A 19168-nucleotide genomic window follows, 5' to 3' on the forward strand; every position below is an offset into this window, starting at 1 on the left:
GACTTTGAAAGGTGGCCTCTAATTTTGGATGCCCAGTGTTTTAACATCTAGGGCTCAGGGGTGCTGGAACAGTTTTTATAGTGGGGGTGCTGAGAGTCATTGAACCGATGAAGTGAGCTGTAGCTCACGAAAGCTCATGCTCAAACAAATTGGTTAGTCTCTAAGGTGCCACAAGTCCTCCTTTTCTTTGAACCAAACTGTAAACCTGTATATAATGGAAACCACTTCAAGCCAGGGGTAAGGAAGCACCCTTAATTCCAGTACCTATGCTAGGGCTTCATTTTGTTCAGAGATGCTAAGCGCCCACAATTCTAAGAGGAGCTCTGCCAGTCAGGTCCCTGAGGTTAGAATTTGATCACCTGAAATTAGAGGCCACCTTTCTTGACTTGCATGGGGTGCCTTAGTGAGTGAGGCAGAGCAGGGAATACAACCCAGGGGTCCTGGCTCCTGGTTCTGTGCTCTAAGCAGCTAACTCATAGATTCTAAGGTGAGAGAAAGAACCATAGTGATCATCTAGTCTGACCTCCTGTATAACAGATCACACTGCAGCTGAGCTCATTCTCAACTCATTTACAGCAGCAAATGCTGATGTTAGCTTTGTTGCATTCCCTTCCTGAGCAAGGCGGTTGAGGGGTTTCAAGAACACTTCATGTGTAGGCTATTCAGGACACAGACTCAGTGGCTGTATAGAGCCTCTTTCTTCTGTTCTCTGCTGCCCAGCTGTGGCTGTAACAGGAGTAAACTAGAAGTCTTGTTACTGCGGAGCATGTGATGGATGTAATACTATCCAGCTAAAAGCCCAATGCCAAATTATATTGGGAAATACACCCTGATTCTTTCCTAGAACATGTGCCATACTAAGGGCCTGTGCCAAGCCGCTCAGCCCTGTTGTATTCTCAGCAAAGCCAGTTGCTGCAGCATTTCCTGTTTACGCATCAGCCGTACTCTACTTTCCCGTTGAAACAGAACCCCAGCCCAGTCCCATCCCTGCCCCTCTAAATCCCCCACAGTCCCCACTGTTCCTGTCCCCGTCTTCCTCCCCACCCCTATCCTGTTCTTGCTCTGATTCCCCATCCCTTCTCCCCCGCCCCCTTCCCGGGCCCAAATCCCCTTCACACTCTACCCCTCCCCACGCCTCTCTCCCTAGTGTTGTCTCCCCCCCTCCCCTAGGGGGCGGTATCTCTTCCTCTACCCCCGCCCTCCGTGAAGTCACAAATCCCTACCTCCCTCGCAAAAGCTGCTGGGAGCTGGAGTCCCTCAGCGTCCGGCCCCGCCCCCACGCCCAGGGCCTGAGTCTCCCATAGGTTAGCGCGAGCGCGGTGGGCGGGGTCGCTCCTTCCCACCCCACTCAGTGAACTACAGGTCCCGTCGTGCCCCGCGCGCGCGAGAGGCTCAGTCCGGCCGCGGCAGGAGGAAGCGGTTCGCAAGGCGCCATCCCGCTCGCCCGGCCGCCGTGTTCAGGCGAGTCCCCGGCTTCTCCGCGGCCTACCTCGGTTGTCGGCATGGCCCGGCCGCTGGTGCCCAGCTCGCAGAAGGCGCTGCTGCTGGAGCTGAAGGGGCTGCAGGAGGAGCCCGTGGAGGGGTTCCGGGTCACCCTGGTGGACGAGGGCGACCTGTACAACTGGGAGGTGGCGATCTTCGGGCCCCCCAACACCCACTACGAGGGCGGGTACTTCAAGGTGAGGGGGGGGCCTGGCCTGCGGGGGGGGGTCCCGTGGAGGGGGCCTGGCCTGTGGGGGAGGGTCCCGTGGGGATTGCAGGAGGCGGCCGTGGGGGGGCATTGCCCAGAGGGATTGGGGGAGGGGGTGTCGTCCTGTGGGGCTTCGGGGGCCCTGTGGTGGGGCATGGGGGGGGGGCTTGACCAGAAGGATTGGGGATGTCGTCCCATGGGGATTCGGGGGTCCTGGCCTGGGGGGGGGTGTTGCCCAGGGGGGCTGGGGGGGTCGTCCCGTAGGGTTTGGGACAGGTCCCGTGAGGCTGGAAGGGGCCCAGTGAGAAGCGACTAAGAGGGCTCCTGTTCTCTGCCCCTTAGTGGGGTGACATCAAAGGATGTCAGAGAAGCTTGAGGGGCTTTTCCAATGAGAGCGATGCGGGGGGTCCTCTGGTTCTTTTGGGTGGGGTACTGGGGTGGCTGCCCTGGGAGCTGGAGGGGGCTGAGGGATCCAGTTGGGGTGGGGATTGCTTTTCCTGGTAATTTCTCCTGGGGCGGGGGGGTTAATTCCCAGTAGTTTTGGGGACCTGCTCCCCACCTGGTCCATGGGTAGAGGAGAGACCACTGGAGGAACCCCTTTTTGTATCCCCTAGGAGCTGCTTCTCCTCTGTCTAGCATTTGGAGGGCTGCTGCTGTCCTATAGGGGGTGTGAGGGTCTCCTAGCATTGTCACAGCCCCTCATACCCTACTCCAAGATGGAGACAAAGGACTCAGGCCCTGCATATGGAGAAGCGTAGTTCAGGCCTAGTGAGCTGTTCCTCGGTGATACAGTGTCAGTCCTTCTTCTGGGGAAGAAGGGTGGGAGGGTACTGTTTTAACGGAGGCCCCTGGAGATATGGTGGGGGTGTCTGTGTGTGTGTGTGTGTGTATGTTGAGTGACATGTAGAGGAGGTGTGTATGTAAATATTGAGTCTGTGCAATCCGGGAAGTTGCACAGTCTCCTTCCTTCCCCTTCTCTCAACCCTGGGGATGGCTGAGTGGAAATGAGCCCAGGGAGTGAGTCAGCCTAAGGGCAGCTGGGCCCAAGAACCTGAGAGGCTCCTCTTCCCTGTGCCTGGGCAGGCAAATCTGCCACTGCGATTCCAGGTTTGCAATCTAAACTGTAGATGAGTCTCCTGCCTGACCCCTCTCAGTGTGAGGCTCTGATGGCTCCCCTAGGAATTGCTGAATTCTTACACATACCCCCTCAACAGCTCTTGCCTTCCCCTTTGTAGCTGTCTTCTAATCCAATACCTTGATCCACAGACAATAGACTAGGCTCCCTGCATGTGGGGGGGAGGGGCGGACTTCTCCTTGAACTTGTGTTAATGTCAGCATGCACAGTTCATAGCAAAGTGCTGCTGTTTTCAAGGATCCCATTCTTGGGAACTCTCTGCCTCTGGAAGGTTTTGTTCTGATCCTCGATAGCAAAACAAAGGGGATTATTCTGAGAATTTCTGCTGTTTCTGACCAGAGCTCACTGCACGGCCTTGTCCATGTGGAGAGGAGGGTGCCTGAACAATATGAAGCTATGCAAAAAATCTTGTTTCTAAGTCCCAACTCCTTATTTTCGCCCCTCTTTCTGTGTTCCGGAGAACAGGATAGTCAAACAAAGGACTGTGATTGAATGCAAGATGATAATGTATTTAAAGAGACAGTAGACCCAGTAATAATCCCCCTTCCTCCTCACAGTTGTGCAGAGTTCTTTGACCCAAGACCTAACTTGTGACTGAGGATTGAGTTTAGCAGGGAAAAGTGATGGGGAGAAGAGGAGGAAGCCATTTGAACTGTGGATCAAATTTAGGCCCATTTTGGGGAGGGTGGGACAACAAAGGCTGTCTGAATCCAGTGTGACAAAGCAGATATCTCTGTGTTTTACGCTAATCTATTAATATCTGTTATCTGATGGCCAAGTAAGGCAGCATCCTGTGTTGTTCAGGTGGTAATTACAGACAAGGTTTAGGACACTTTTGTGATTACCTTCCTGAATGAGGCCTGTGTTGGGATGATAGGTCTGGGACCACAGAGGTGGGATGAGGTGAGAATATGCTATCCAGTGAAAGATTATTTTACTGAGCCAGAAGCATTTTTAGTTGGCGCTGTTCCTTAACAGGCTTTACCTTTCAACTCTCACGTACAGGACCCTAGGGACTCTGCTGAAAAGCACTTCAGAATTTTCAACACATTTTATACCTTAATCTTGCTATTTCGTCTGTCAGTGATTGTGCTGTCCTTTCTGAGAGCTGCATGCTCTGTTGCTGTGTGCAGCCTACTGTTGGCACTCCTCTACCTGCCTCTGGAAATCCCCACAGAGCTGGCGCATCACCCCTAGGCTACACAGTGACATCGCTGAAGCTGTGTGTCTTTTTTTATGGCTCTAATGTACATGGAAAGTCTGTGTGCCAACAGACTGAAGTCCTGGCTCTACAGGGAAGAGTACGGCACTTGGCAGGGATGTTGCTGGCTTCCCACACACCATCCTGCATGTGATTTCATCCGTGACTCAAAAGGCTGAGTGAAAGTCTGTCTCCATGGCCCACTTTAATCCTTGGATTCCCTGTTGCTACTGCCTGCAAGAGGACCCCATTGTGATGGCTCTGTTTGCTAGAGAGCTGGACTGATGTGCAAAATTCATAGGGATTTATTTTTAGCAACTGAAGTATGCTCCCCTGCCAGTTTTTGCTTGGTCTTTCTCAGTGGGGACCAGCTATTCTTAGGGATTAAATCAACCTGCATTAATCACAAAGCCCCAGTTCTCCACAACAGCTGGGGATCTACAAGTAGCTTACAGACAGCTAAGCCATACTGGAGAAAAGTACTATTCCCATTCTGCAGATCAGGGGAATGAGGCACAGAAGTTGAGCAAGTTTCTTAAAGTCACATAGGAAGTCTGACAGTTAATACTTAACCTCAGCTCTTCTAGCTGCAGCTTTGACCAACAGACCTAACAGATTTCTGGGTCTCACAACCAGTGGTGGTTTTGTGCAGACATGCTCTAGCTGCTCACTTGGTTTTAATGCTTTGAGCTATTTCTGTCTGAGCACTACCACCATGGGAGTAAGGCTGTTTTCTTTGTTTCATGTTAATAAATTGGACTGGGAGCAAGCGCCTTAATTTCAGAATGTCCTGTGAGATTTAGCTGATTGTGCTCAGGTGTAAAGTGGTGTCTGAGACCAGCATCATGTTTCACATATCCACTGTCTCTCTGCAATTCCCTTTTTGGGGAATGGGGGCAGGGCGGAATGGCAAGTGCAAGGAACATGGAATAACAATCTGTAACCACTAGCAAACACCCCCCCAACCCCCAGCTGCTTTTCCCCCTTCATTTCTCCCTATTATTAGAGGGCTGTTAATGGGCCACTTCACTTTGAGTGGTCCCTTGGAATGTGTTAATTTATGCTAAACTATCTGTTCCATCTTTTATTTAGCTGTGACAATCTGTGAAAGTTTCCCAGACCTGAAATAAAGCTCTGTTGAAGCTCAAAGCTTCCCTCTCTTACAACAGAAGTTGGTCCAATAAAAGATACCACCTGGTCTCTCTAATATCTTGGGACTGACCCAGCAACACTGCAGGAACACCAAGTCTGTCCCAGGATGGACCAACATTCATGGGATTGGATCAGGCTAAGATCTTATTTCATGGCAGCTCTTAGCCTGCCTGGCTGCTTGGCTTCTGCATTTATCCTCTAAGGCTGCTGCTGAATAAACTGCTGATACTTTTCAACAAAACTTGTCACCACCATATAACATTGTCAGCTCTTTTCTTTATGTTGTTACTAGCATTTGGGAAGGAATGCTGTTGGAGACCATGACTGGGATCAGGATTCCTCAGTTATATTCCTGACTCTCACAGTCCATTAACGTGGCAGGTTATTTAACCTATCAGTACCTTGACTGTTCCATCTGTAAAATGGTGACATTTACCTGCTGCCTGATGTGAGGCTTAATCTTTGTAAATCGCTTTTAAGGTCCGAACGTGAAACTGCTCAGGAAGAGCAAAGTGCTTGATCTAGGAATGGTTCTTGAAGTTCTGTAAAGGGCAAACAAAACTCTTGTAACTATAGCAGTTGAAAGTTTTAGACAGGGTCTAGGTTTATGGTGTTCCTTTAAATGTTATCCAGACCTGGCTAGATCTGCCTCCAGGCCCCAGACTGAATTTATCTTTTGAAATAAAACAACTTCTATAACCACCTCTGTATTCCTGTCAACCAAGAAAAAGCCCGGCTTGTTTTCATTGTGCTGGCTCTGCTGATCTCTTGTTTGTTTGTATGCATGCATGCTAATCTGGTTTCACTTCAGAGCGTGGAACAAGAAGACCCAGAACAGCAAATTCTCATCCAAACTTCAACAGGGTTTTTGAGGGGCTGCCTTGGTCTAGGATGGTGAAGTCCATCTTTCTAGATACAGGGGAGAGGCTGAACCCATTTTAGCTATTTCCTATTTCTAAAGGAATTAACCCTGAAGAACTTGTTAGGCAGAAAGCCTGAAGTTCTTGCCTTAAGAGCTATTATTATGTCACAGGAACAAAGTTTGTCACTCACTGTCTCTCCGGTAAACATAGTGACTGTCAGCAAATCTGACCTAGTTACCAGGCTGCATGGCTGTCTGAAGATTCCCCTCCATAGATCTGAGGAGAAAATAATTTGATCCATGGGCAGTGCCCTAATGCCTGTATGACAAGAGTACTGTCCGAAGGGTAATTTTCTGGTACCATCTTGGCATTTCCTCCTGTTGCCACAAGAGTCTTGTGGTTTGGTTTGTTTTTTTTCTGCCATACCTGGCTGGCCTCTTGAGCAGTGACTCATCCCTCACCTGGGAGGAAACAATAGGTGTTAGAGGGAATTGTGTGCGCTTGGGAAATGGTAGAAACCTGGTACTCTGCTGGATCTCCTGAAGCGGGAAGGGGAAGCTTGGTGATGGGATGGGGAATACAAGGAAGCAGATATGATAAGGAGGCAAGACTGCCATGATCTCTTGAAAGTCCCCTCCAAAAAGTGCCATAAATCCAGCCTGGGAGGTCTCCCTGTCCTCCACTCTGAATCTTTGCCAAAGTTCAGACCACCAGTGTTCTTGTCAATATCTTTCTGGATGCCTCAACACTATAGGGATGCCTCTTTCATCAGCCAGGATTGCTGAGTAGCAAGGCACTCCCCTTCCTAGGGGATAAGGCTTGGGTATGGGATTACATGGCTTCTGTCCAGCAATGCAAAGCTGTTCCACTAGAGCTGGGGGGATTGACCTCCTCTTCTCCAAGGGGAGGGATTTCAGGGGACCTGTTAACACCCGAGACAGTTGAAAGTGCCTAAAATCCTCTGAGCTGGTTTACATCTGACCTTCCGTACCACTGTCTACTTAAAGATCTGAAAGTGCTTATTATGAGCAGTGGTCATATCCTTCCAATTACACACCCCATCCCCAGGGAAGCTATCATCCTCACTTCCCAGCTAGGGAAAGAGGCACAGGCTTAGTGACTTGCCCCAGGTCCCAGTCTAACTCAGCTGTGGATAGTACTCTAATTTTCTGGGCCTGTGCTCAACCGTGCTTCCTCCCCGACTCAGCTGTAGTAAAGAGAAGCTGGGAGCTTTGGACTTAATAACTGCATGGGAAGTGGTATTGGTGCTCCCGCTGGATGAGGCCTGATGGTCACTTCTTGTTGGAGGTGCAGGGGAAGGGGTCTGTCTCCTCTCTGGGTGCAGAGTGCTAGGGGGGGCGTACGTGGGCTGCATGCCTGCACAACTCATCTGGGTTTCTGTACAGACTTGGCTGGGGCCCCACAGCTCCCCCACAAGCATCAGCATGGCCATGACACCCCACCACTGCCACTAACAAACCTTTTGTTTCTTCACAGGCTCGTCTCAGGTTTCCTATCGATTATCCCTATTCGCCCCCTGCCTTTAGGTTCCTGACCAAAATGTGGCACCCTAACATCTATGAGGTACGTCGCATGGACTATCTTCTCATCTGTCCCCCAGGACAGATTGGGTTTCTAGTCTAGTGCTGAAGTGGCACCAAGCCCTATGGATTGTACTTGAGTATTATCCTCGGTGCTGTGTCGAACATGAGTCTGTGTTGACGTGTCCTGGGGTTTGTAGTGGAGGAGGGTTTTAAGCAAATACATTGGGGTTCTCCTGGAAGTGTCTTGTACCTTTCTCAGTTTGTGTTGGAAACACAGCAGCTAGCCCAGGCTTGTCCTGGTCTCAGACAGTTCATCTCCTTCCTTGGAATCAGTTCCAGAACTAGTCTGTCTATCCAGTCTTGCAGCCTTCCATGTTTACTGTATTTGCCCACAACTCCTGGCTGGAATGTGGTCATGCCCTGTAAGATCCATGGGGAGATACTGAGCGAGCGACTTGCAGAACTCTCGATGCACATCTGCTGTGGCTGGCTGCAGAAAGTATTTAGGGTACTCAGTGCTCTGTGTGTACTTGTGCCTTATTCAGAACACTGGGGGATACGGCCCATGCAGGCAAGGAGGGCTTCTCTCCAAGTGTCCCAGGACAGAAATCAGTGCTTTGTGCAAATGACTCATTGGGGTTTCATTGATAAGTCCGTTACCTGTCCTGCAGTAACTGGCAATCTCCAGTACTCTTAAGGGCTGTCAGGTGGGTAGTGGGTGTGATTTAGATCAGTGCTCTAAATCTTCACTGTAGGGGTGATCAGAGTGAACCTCTCCCGAAAGAGCCTTGCCAGGGCATCATATCTGTACTGGCTCAGCCCATAGGCACATCTCAGTACAGTTCAGCTTGGGGAGGTTCTTTGCTGGACCTGTCATAGCAAGACACCTCACTCCCTGCTCTGTGAGGTCTTTCAGGCTAACTGAAATCTGCTTGAGCTGCTGGCTTAGGGAAGGCCAGGAGAGCCTTGAGGTCCCACAAGCTGACCTATCTTCAGCCACAAGTTGTGGCTGAAGATAGGACAGCTAAACTGATCCTAGCTCTTCTCTGGGCATTGGCAACAGTGGTTGGTTGTCCGTTCCCAGGTACTTGTAAGCCACTGAGTGGCATTTTCCTCAGATCTGCCTTGGAAGCAAAAGGGGAGGCGAGCAAACAGGGCAACAGGCAGAATAAATCAACCACCTTGTAGAGCAGTTTGGAGTGTTGGGGGTTGGGACATCAGTGCCTGTGTAAGCAGAAACAATGAGGAGCATCTGAAGAAGTGGGTTTTTTACCCACGAAAGTTTATGCCCAAATAAATCTGTTGGTCTTTCGGGTGCCACCGGACTCCTCGTTGTTTTTGTGGCTACAGACTAACACGGCTACCCCTCTGATACTTGAGTAAGCAGACTCTCTGTGTGCTTTCAGACAGGCGATGTCTGTATTTCAATTCTCCACCCTCCAGTGGATGACCCGCAGAGCGGGGAGCTGCCTTCCGAGCGATGGAACCCCACCCAGAATGTACGGTAAGGCCTCGAGGAGGGAGGGAAGGAATGCATTGGATGTGAGATGCTTAGCAGATCTGATGCAGAGGGTGGAGAAGGTGCCCAAAGGAAACAGCTGGGAAAAGCCGTTCTAATCTTAGAGGTTGCAGGAAATACCTGGATTTAATTTCTTTTGAAATTCAAAGGCAAATCAGTTTCTTACAGGCTGGATGTCAGCACTGTTGAAAGGCAGCATAAGCTGGCAAAGGAATTTAGGTCTTTCATGCACTAGAGACCAGCTTGCCTTCTCACTGGCATTCACTTTCTCCTTCAGCTTAAGAAGGTCATGGCGTCTGACCTGCTCGTGGGAGTTAGGAAGTGGTCACTGTTGTAACATGCAGTGTAATGTTACACTCTTGCAAGTGGCTGCTCTTGCAAACTGACTGGGTTCTATTAAACTCCTTGCCATGCAGAAGATACTGTGATTTCTGGTCCCTGTCCAATCTGGGTGGTGCAGGTTGGCCGATCTCCTCTCTTGACTCTTACCGCTCGTTAACTGTTTTTCAGGACTATCCTTCTGAGTGTGATCTCGCTGCTCAATGAGCCCAACACCTTCTCACCCGCAAATGTGGATGCCTCTGTGATGTACAGGAAGTGGAAGGACAGCAAAGGGAAGGATCGGGAGTACACAGATATCATCAGGTGCGTGGCAAGCTGAGCTCCAGCTTGTCATAACTTGCATTCAAACAAGAGGGGGGAAGCATCTTGCTTAGACTACCTTGCTTGGGAGTGTTTATCTAAATAGTCCCACATAGATTTTGGGGTTGTCACGGAGTCCCTCGGCAATGCTCTGGAACTGCTCCCCATGAAGCCAGTCAGGACTCTGGGGAAGTCTCCTTTCTGTGAGCAGCCTGGACACACAGCTCACACAACTTCCACCTTCCTGGGTCTGACCTCGGAGCATTCAGCCTCCTCTGCCCCTCCGTGCGCTTCCCACAGCGAGTCCGCCCAGGCAGGGTCCTGGGGAAGCCAGAGGGTCCTGCCCCCCAACTCCGCAGTCAGACGGGACTCTCAGCCAGCCAGTAAAACAGAGGTTTATTAGATGACAGGAACATGGTCTAAACCAGAGCTTGTAGATACAGAGAACAGGACCCCTCAGCCGGGTCCATTTTGGGGGGCAGTGAGCCAGACAACCACGTCTGCACTTCACTCCATGTCCCCAGCCAGCCGCAATTGAAACTCTCTCCAGCCCCCACTCCTCTGGGCTTTGTCCCTTTCCCAGGCCAGGTCACCTGATTCCTTTGTTCTCCAACCCTTTAGCTCTCACCTTGCAGGGGGGAAGGGCTCAGGCCATCAGTTGCCAGGAAACAGGGTGTTGGCCATTCTCTGTGTCCAGACCCCTGCACACACCTGCCCTCTAGGGCTCTGCAACGATCATACACCCTTATCCCACCGCCTAGATACTTAAGAACTGCATAGGGGAAACTGAGACACCCCCACAATATTCAGAGGAAACATTAAGAACAGTCCCGCTTCGTCACAGGGGTGAACACCTGTGAGGTGACTGAATGCAGGAGGGATTCTTGTTCCACTGTTGCTGTAGCCCTGTACGCCCCATTTGGTTAACATTGTGAAAGCTCACTGCTACCAGGAAGGTTGGGGACTACTTAACATAAGATGTGGATTTTTGCAGAGAACAAAGCATACAAAGGTCTCAAAATGCAGATCCTACTCTGCATGCAGCCTAGCGAAGGCATGGCAAAGGGCCTGGGCTGGGTGTGAAGTGGTGGTCTAGAGGGGAAACTCTGCTGTGTTTGTCTGCAAACTTGGGTTCTAGGCCCTGCTCTGCCCTTTTGACTTAGTGTGGGGCCCGGAGCAGGTCTCTTACCCTTCCCTGTACCTCAGGTTAAAATGGGAGGGGCGTTGTGAGGCATAAATGTTTAACGGAATTGGCCTCTGAAAGGTGCTAGGGAGGCACCAATACATGGCTCAAGACCTGGAGGGTTTTGGGGGTGGAATAGTAATGGAAAGATTTTCACCTTAGTCACACAACGTAGGGTCTGGGCTCGGCTGGTTTTGTTGTGGCATTACATAAAGACGTGGACCAGATCTCAGTGCAGACACACAGGCCCTGCTCTGGAGAGCTCACACAGTGGATCACAGTGGATCAGCAACTCTGACTCCAGCAGCCTGCGTGTTACCCCACAGTCTCAATCCCCACCAGCCTTGGTTACAACTACTAGCCAAGTGACCCCAAAATACCCAGAGTCCTGAACTTCCCCAAAACCATCTGCCCTGAAATGTCCAGCCCTTTCCTGGACCGCTCAGAAGTGATAAGGTTAGTTTGTTCCTTTAAAGAAACAGTACCCAGCAGCTTGCCACATTAACTGGAGTTAACAATCCCTTCAGTTCAAATTCAGCACTAGGTTGGTTTAGATTAAAATAAAACCAGTTTACTAACAGGACATGGGTTAAATGATGCCAAGTAAAAGAAATGAAGGTAGAGATGGTTACAAGCAAATAAAAAAGAAAAAAGCTTTCTAGTGACTAAGACTTAACAAATCAGTCTTGCTTCAAGGTGGATTTCTTTCCAGCAATGGCTGACTCCCAGTCAGGATCTTCCACAGGCGCTGGTTTCCCTTGTCTTCCTAGGTGGAAGACCTTTCCCTAAGTAGGTATCTCACTTAGATTCAGTTCCCGGAGACTTCATCTGCCTTTATCAGCTTGCAAGAGCTCTGGGCTGGCCCCTTATGTCTGTCCAGTGGTGATGGATGACAAGATGGCTTCTTCTCTCTTTCTGTTTTCACAAACTCACTGCTTGTTCCCCAGACTCAGGATAACTTCATGTTGGTCTTCCTTGATGGTGGACTACCTATCCCCTTACTGATTCGTATGTAAATTGAGCTTCCATTTTTTAGGTCACACCTTGCTTAATTTCATTAGAGACAGGTAAATAGCTGTCTTCTCTTTAAGGCATGATATTGAGTATCGATATTTCCTCATTTTGTGTTACTTCATAGATTTCACAATGATCTTAATTGCCAGTGTCATTAGCTTTCATAAAAGATATTACAGTAATATTGTATACAACATGGATCAAGTATTATAAATCAGTTGATTCAATTACTCACGTGAGGTTTAGACCTCAGGGTCAGCCTCTGGAGCCTATCTCCCTAGGTTGGTGGCTTTACCTTTTATGTAAATATGCCTTTATTGTCTCAACCTGACAACCAGGCTGGTCAGACAAACAAATACATGTTTCTTTGTCTAAGGCAGATTGAGCTTATAGTATTGCTTGCCAAACATAATTCTAGCACATATTCATGACTCTTCGTATGATCCCTGAACATACACCATGCAATAATATTAATGATCAGTGAGCTACTCATTTTCCAACGATATCTTACCAGAGACAGTTTAGATGCAGACTATGACAATGTGTTTGGCATAGTGAGTATGTCAGACCTGACAAGAGCTGCTGACGCAGAATAGTGAATGACCAGTGGGCCTCTGTCACACCCATCTCATGCCTGAGTAGACCCTGGAGACCAACCTGCCCTTTTTATCCCTAGAGGTGTGGGCATGCATCAGTGCCCATTGGCAGGCCAGAACGAGAGAAGTATGTCCAGCTCTTAGGAAGACTTCAGCCTTCAGGGCTGGCACCTCTCTTGGCCTTCACACCTTGAGTGAATAACTGCTCCATGTCTCTGCCCTATTCTCATCTGCTCCTTGCCCCTTTCAGGAAGCAAGTCCTGGGAACCAAGGTGGATGCTGAACGGGATGGTGTGAAGGTCCCCACCACGTTGGCAGAGTACTGTGTGAAGACCAAGACTCCAGCCCCGGATGAAGGCTCAGACCTTTTCTACGATGACTACTACGAGGATGATGAGATGGAGGAGGAGGCAGACAGTTGCTATGGCGATGAGGATGATTCTGGCAATGAGGAATCCTGACGCCCTTCTGGCAATCGCAAAACTTATCATAAACTATTGAATTTTACCTCAACTAGGACACACAAACTGGCTTGAATTTAGGATCTGTCAGCCCTGAAATTAACTCTCTACCTCACAGGGAGACTGTTCTGCTGTAAAGGAAAAAACACAACTGTCTTTGTAAAAACCCTGTTTTATAAACTTCCATGGCGTGGGGGGGGGGCCGAATACATGGAGCGTTTAGAAATCCACCTTGAGCTGGGAACCTAGCAAGCCCAGTTACACTAAGGAGACAGTGACAGACAACCTGGCAAATCATGTGTGGCGCTTGGGGATGTGTGTCTTTGTCTTAAATCCTGCACAGGAGAAATGGTTTCCGAGAAGTTGCAGTGTTGGTGAAAGGTTACTTGCAGGAGGTGGAGAGGTGGGGGAAATGTGTGTGCTTATGACTAGTTCACTGCAGTCTATGAACCAATCGATATGGGATAGATCATAGCAGTAACTGGTCCCTCCCCTGCACTTCGTTTTTAAAGATTCAGCTTTTTCATCCTGGTGTGGCTCTGCAAAACCAATCCAGGCCATCAGAGGGCAGTATGCTCAAAAGGCTGCCCGGCCAGATTTGGAGTCTTAGGCCCTAGAGAGTAGGTTAGCTGCTTTCTGCCACTGTACATGGGAGCCTCTCTTTTGCAATTGCCTAGCTTTGGGCAGTGGAGCCTAGTGTGACGCTAGCAGGGATGGGGAGAAGTGAAGAGTGTTCCAGGGCAGAACATCAGGGCTGCGCTGACAAGCCTGGGGGGGGGGGTGTTAGTTCTTAACTGGGGGTGGGGGGGGGGGGCGTTAATTTTCAATCTTTTGGCTTCTGTTTTTTGCGAAGTATTTAATAAAGTACTTTCAGGGAATAGCCGTGTGGCATGTGAACACTAGGGAATGCTGCCTCAGCATGGTGTGGTGCTCTGCCTCTGAGGTTTGGAGACTTGCCTGTGGGACTTGAATATTTATCTCAAGTCTTCCAAGGCTACAACAGCAATTGGGGGTGGGGTGGGGGGAGAGTGATCTCTGCGGTACACAGTGCAAGCTGCCCTGAGTGAACTGGAAAAGGGTCTAGGTAACAGAGCAAGGCCAATACATAAGCATCTGCTCCATGTGTTGGGGGTAAGTGGGAGCCGTGGAATAGGTTCCTGCTGTCTGTAACAACTATGTACTAACTGCTGACAGACAAGTGATAAACTGTATCCCCCACCACTGCCCCCTTTGAGGGCTAAGGGTTGTTCAGCCAAGGACTTTGTCATGCCCCCAGCAGGATCTGGTCTGTAGGGCACTTAGGCTGCTGCCCAGGCAGGTAGGCTGTCAATCTCTGCTGTTCAGCAGGGGTTGCAGGTGTAGACCAGCATTTGCTGGGATGTTGCAGTCTCTGACTGTCTACGTTACAGAGCCTCTGCCACCATAGCGATGTTGACACAGCTGTGACTGCATAGTCCTGGGTGTAGGTGCAGCTTGTAGGAAAACCACTTCCACAAATGTTAGCCATGCTGACCGAAGCCCTTTTCTGGCAGCATAGCTGCATCGCATGGGGCATCGTCCTCCAGACAACTGGAGGATCGCTAACGCAACATCTGTTTTTTTTTTAAAAGGCTACAGGAGCCATTCTGGCAATTAGTGGCTGGTAAGTCTAACTTCAGTACCAGGCAAATTGGGTGAACAGAATAGTCACACCATGTGAAACCCGTTGTTAGGGAAGAATCAACTCCTCTCTTGGAAGGGGAAATCCTAATCTATCTGAATTCTTTGTGGATGTCAACAAGCATGTGGACAAGGGTGATCGTGTTGATACTGTGCCTGGGCTTTCAGAAAGCCTTTGACAAGGTCCCTCCATAAAGGAACATAGGAACCTCAGAACGCCCACACTGGGTCAAACCAAAGGTCCAGCCAGCCCAGTGTGCTGTCCTTCTACAGTGGCCAGCACCAGATGCCCAGAGAGAATGAACAGAACTGGGAATCATCAAATGATCCATCCCCTGCCCCCCATTCCCAGCTTCTGGCTCTTAAGTACAATCATGGGACGAGGGAAAGTCCTCTCATGGATCAGTAACTTTCCTGTTTTTTAACCAAAGTATAGAAATAAATGGACAGTTTTCACAATGGAGAGAGGTGGAGGGAAGGCGTTTGACTGGAACCTCTGCTGTTCAACATATTCCTAAATGACCTGGAAAGGGGGAGCCGAACAGTGAGGTAGCAAAATTTGCAATGCTATAGAATTTGTCAAGGCAGTTAGGATCAAAGCTGCCTACAAAGAGTTACAAAGGGATCTCACAAACCAGGGTGACTAGGCAGCAACATTCAATATTGATAAGTACAAAGTAACGCACACTGGAAACCATAATCCCAATTATATATCCAAAATGATGAGTTTTAAATTAGCGGTTACCACGCAAGAAGGAGATCTTGGAGTCGCTGTGGATGGTTCTCTGAAAATAGCAGCAGTCATAATTGCTAACAATGTTAGGAGCCATTAGGAAAGGGATAGATAAGGCACAAAATATTATAATGGCACTTTATACATTCATAGTATTCCCACACCTTGAATACTGCGTCCACTTGTGGTTGCCCCGCCTCCAAAAAGAGTTATTAGAATTGGAAAAGGTACAGAGAAGGGCAGCAAAAACAATGAGGGGGATGGAACAGTTTCCATATGAGGAGAGATTTACAAAGAAGGACTATTCAGCTTAGAAAAAGAGACACCTAAGGGGGGGCCTGTGATCTATAAAATCATGAGTGATGTTGAGAAAGTGACTAGGAAAGTGTTGTTTATCCCTTCACCTAAAACAAGAGCCAGGGGTCACCCATTTAAATTAACAGTCACCAGGTTTAAAACTAACCTAAGGCAGTACTCCACAATGTGCGGTCAACCTGTGGAATTTGTTGCCAGGATATTGTGAAGATCAAAAGTATAAACGGGTTCAAAAAAGAATTTGATGAGTTCATGGAGGATGGGTCTATCAATGGCTGTCAGCCAGGATGGTCAGGGATACAACCAGGGCTTAATTTGTGCCAGGGTTGACCCCTGGCACCTCTCAACTTGGCAGTTCAGAGCCCCAGCACCTCTGGGCTTGCCATGTCAGTTATGAAAGTGAAAAAATTGCTTGAGCCCCAGCACCTCGTTCATTACAAATTAAATGCTGTCTGCAACCTCATGGTGACTGCAGCATCGTTTCCCCCGCAATACTTGGAGCCAGAGTTTGAGCTGCCCTGCAGGCTTTTGGGGTTGCAGCCTCTATGTTATACCAATAAAATAAAAACCAGCAGGATCTTATTAAAGGGAAAAAGGCAAAATACCACATTTATTGTGAATACAGAAAGAATCATAGTAAGCAGTTAGTTATAGCTATAACATTCCATTCAATCTCATATTTATTCACACATTCATTCATACAAACACACACACACAGGTTCTGCAAGGTTGTTATCATAGTTACCAGCCTTAGAGTTGCTCATGCCAAGCCACTGGCCAGGTGGCCTGGACATGAGGAGGGAGCAGGGCCTTGTCAGATGCTCATCTGATGCTCCTGGAAGTTGGTTTGCAGAATCAGACCCCAAAGTTCTCACTTTTTAGAGTCTATTTTTATAGGAATTTCTTTCTATGCCAGTCTATGGGAATTGCTTCATCATGCTGTTGCTGAATCAATCAGCAGATAGCACATTCCTGACGGCTCTGTGCTGCTAGATGTTATCTTGTTCTTTGGTTCTCCCATTCTTGCTGGTTATTTCCACTTGACGCCTTCTTCAGCCAATGGACACTGGATTCTTAGGCTGGCACCTCCCTGAGGTTATTATCCACACCAAGCATCCATCCACATACATCCTCTATCTCTATTTTAATCACAATTGTTAATACAACAAAAAGGCGGGGAGTCTCTGGGTGCTGTTTCTGTTGTTAGAGTACTGCTTTGAGTCTCTCTCTCTCTGTGAATTGTTTTGAGAACAGACTCTGTCTTAGAATGTACTAACACAATTAGCAGCTTGCAAGTTTCACACATAGAGGGAGAGAAACAGTACCAAAAACCAAGAGACCTCTTAATTAGTAATACCCTGGAATTTAAACTATGAGGAATCAAACTCATTGTGATTTTAAAACAGAACTTCTTTAATATGATCCAACATCTACACCTGACTCTGCTCCCTTCTACCTGCAGCTGGACAGGGAGACCTCGAGTAAAGGGATAGTTCATTTAACTCCCCAGGGGCCTGGGAGCAACTCCTTGGAAACTTTTTTCAGAGTAACAGCCGTGTTAGTCTGTATTCGCAAAAAGAAAAGGAGTACTTGTGGCACCTTAGAGACTAACCAGTTTATTTGAGCATGAGCTTTCGTGAGCTACAGCTCACTTCATCAGATACATACCGTGGAAACTGTAGCTTGGCTAAAGCTCCTGTACTCTTCATGGAAGTGACGGCTGGTGGGCTCAGGCTGTGAGAACAATTGAAGGCCATGGTCTGCGTGAAAGGGACTATGGAGGAATCTTGCTTCTGTCAGGTTAGAACGTAACGAATAGTCTGGCCAGGAGAGCAGCTTCTGGACTCATGGACGTCGTTTGAGGGCTTGCTGTATTATGGCGTCTAGGGGCTGAGGCGAGATAATGGGTGTCTCTTGGGCTGATGGGGAACCCTCGGGCACCGAGCATTCCCTGCATTGCACTTTGCTTTTTACTTGTCACTCGCTAACTTTCCGTGGCTGAATCCAACAGTGCGTGGCACTTGTGGAAAATCCAAGGCCACCTGACACAACTGCTGCCCTTGTGAGCAGAAGTGGTAGAGAGCTTCCCCCAGCCTAGAAGTGGTACCCCCAGGTGAGGGGCTGGGGTGGGGGGAGGCCAGAAGCCTGCACTGCCGCTGCTCAGATCAGGGATCGCCTGTGGGTGGCTAGGGCAATCAGGGGGGCAGGGCTGATTTCACCTTCCCGCTAGTGGCGGGGGGTGGGGGGGTGTCTGTCAAAGTCAAATTTCTACACTAGAGAAAGAGATGGTTCTTGAAATGCAACACCTGCTGATCTGGATTTGGGGGATCCTGGATTATCCCAGGATAAGAACCTTCATTTCTTGGAGCCCCAAACCTGCAGGGCTGTGCCCCGTCGGGCCTGTCCAGTTCCATTCCTGAGCTTCCCTCTGTGTGCCCACCAACGCTTCCAGGAGCTGAGGGGGTAACCAGGGGAACCACGCGGGGTAGCCTGAGCCTCTAGGGGCAAGGGGGCCTCAAGCTCTAAGTTGGCATGTCATCTCCCCCGCCTCCAGGTGGTCCCGCTGGCGGTGATGGAGCAGAGCGGCTGGCAGGGGGCCCCTCCTATTTGCAGCCTTGGTGTGGGGAGATTCTTGGGGGCCTGCATGTGCTGAGGACGGAGCAGGGGAGACGGGGAAGTGACTGGCCTGATAAAGCTCAATGCATGGGGGACTCTAATGTGCTATCTGATTTTCCCCTAGCTGTTAATCCACAGAGGGGGAGAGGGGGCTTGAGATCTGGCTCAAGGGTTTGGGGAAAGGCTCTGTGTCCCAGTCTTTTTGGCGGTGGTGATGCTAGTTCAGATCCAGCTCATGCCACTGGTGACTAAACGCTGCTGTGCGATAGAAAAGAAAGGGCTTGGGTCTCTGTGCCAGTTGTGGCTAATGGAGCTGGGGTGGGAGTCTGAGCCCAAGGACTGAGTGGGCCCTAGACTGACTTCCCACTGCCTGGGGGGGGGGGGCATTGCTGGTGTGACTGGGTAAATAGGAGGCAGTGAGTCTGAAGGACTAAATTCACTTCAGTGTCTCTCTTAGGTACTTACCTGGCCCTCAACATTAGTATCTGAGCACCTCACAATCTTTAACATTTCTCCTCGTAACTTCCCAGTGCGACTGTTCCCATTGTACAGAGGGGGAACTGAGGCCCAGAAGGGCCAAGTGACTCACCCACGGTCACCAGATGGAGTTGAAGCTCGGTCTCTCAAGTCCTCGTCCAGTGCCCTAACCATTGGACCATCCTTCCTCTTCCCCCTTTCAATCTCTCCTCCATCTCGCTTTCCCACTTTCTCTTCCCCATTCTGGGAACCCACTTAACACTGATCAGCACAAGCCACGATCTACAATCAACATGATAGGCTTGAGAGGGGAGCTGCTGATGCTTGCAGCGAGGTCTCTGGGTCTTGCCGCTGCCCCTGCCCTGCTG

General features: G+C 49.4%; 1 protein-coding gene across 1 annotated transcript; it reads left to right on the forward strand.

Annotated features, from left to right (window-relative positions):
• The first annotated feature begins 1371 nt into the window (after window positions 1-1371).
• Window positions 1372-13771, forward strand: CDC34 (cell division cycle 34, ubiquitin conjugating enzyme). The gene is made up of 5 exons (XM_077805360.1): window positions 1372-1679; window positions 7539-7625; window positions 8992-9089; window positions 9615-9749; window positions 12790-13771. Exons 1-5 carry the CDS (start codon window positions 1503-1505, stop codon window positions 12998-13000), a joined length of 708 nt encoding a protein of 235 aa, XP_077661486.1. The 5' UTR covers window positions 1372-1502; the 3' UTR covers window positions 13001-13771.
• Window positions 13772-19168: the final 5397 nt, after the last annotated feature.

Source organism: Eretmochelys imbricata, chromosome 25 (assembly GCF_965152235.1).
Source record: "Eretmochelys imbricata isolate rEreImb1 chromosome 25, rEreImb1.hap1, whole genome shotgun sequence".
NCBI classification, from domain to species: Eukaryota; Metazoa; Chordata; order Testudines; family Cheloniidae; genus Eretmochelys; species Eretmochelys imbricata.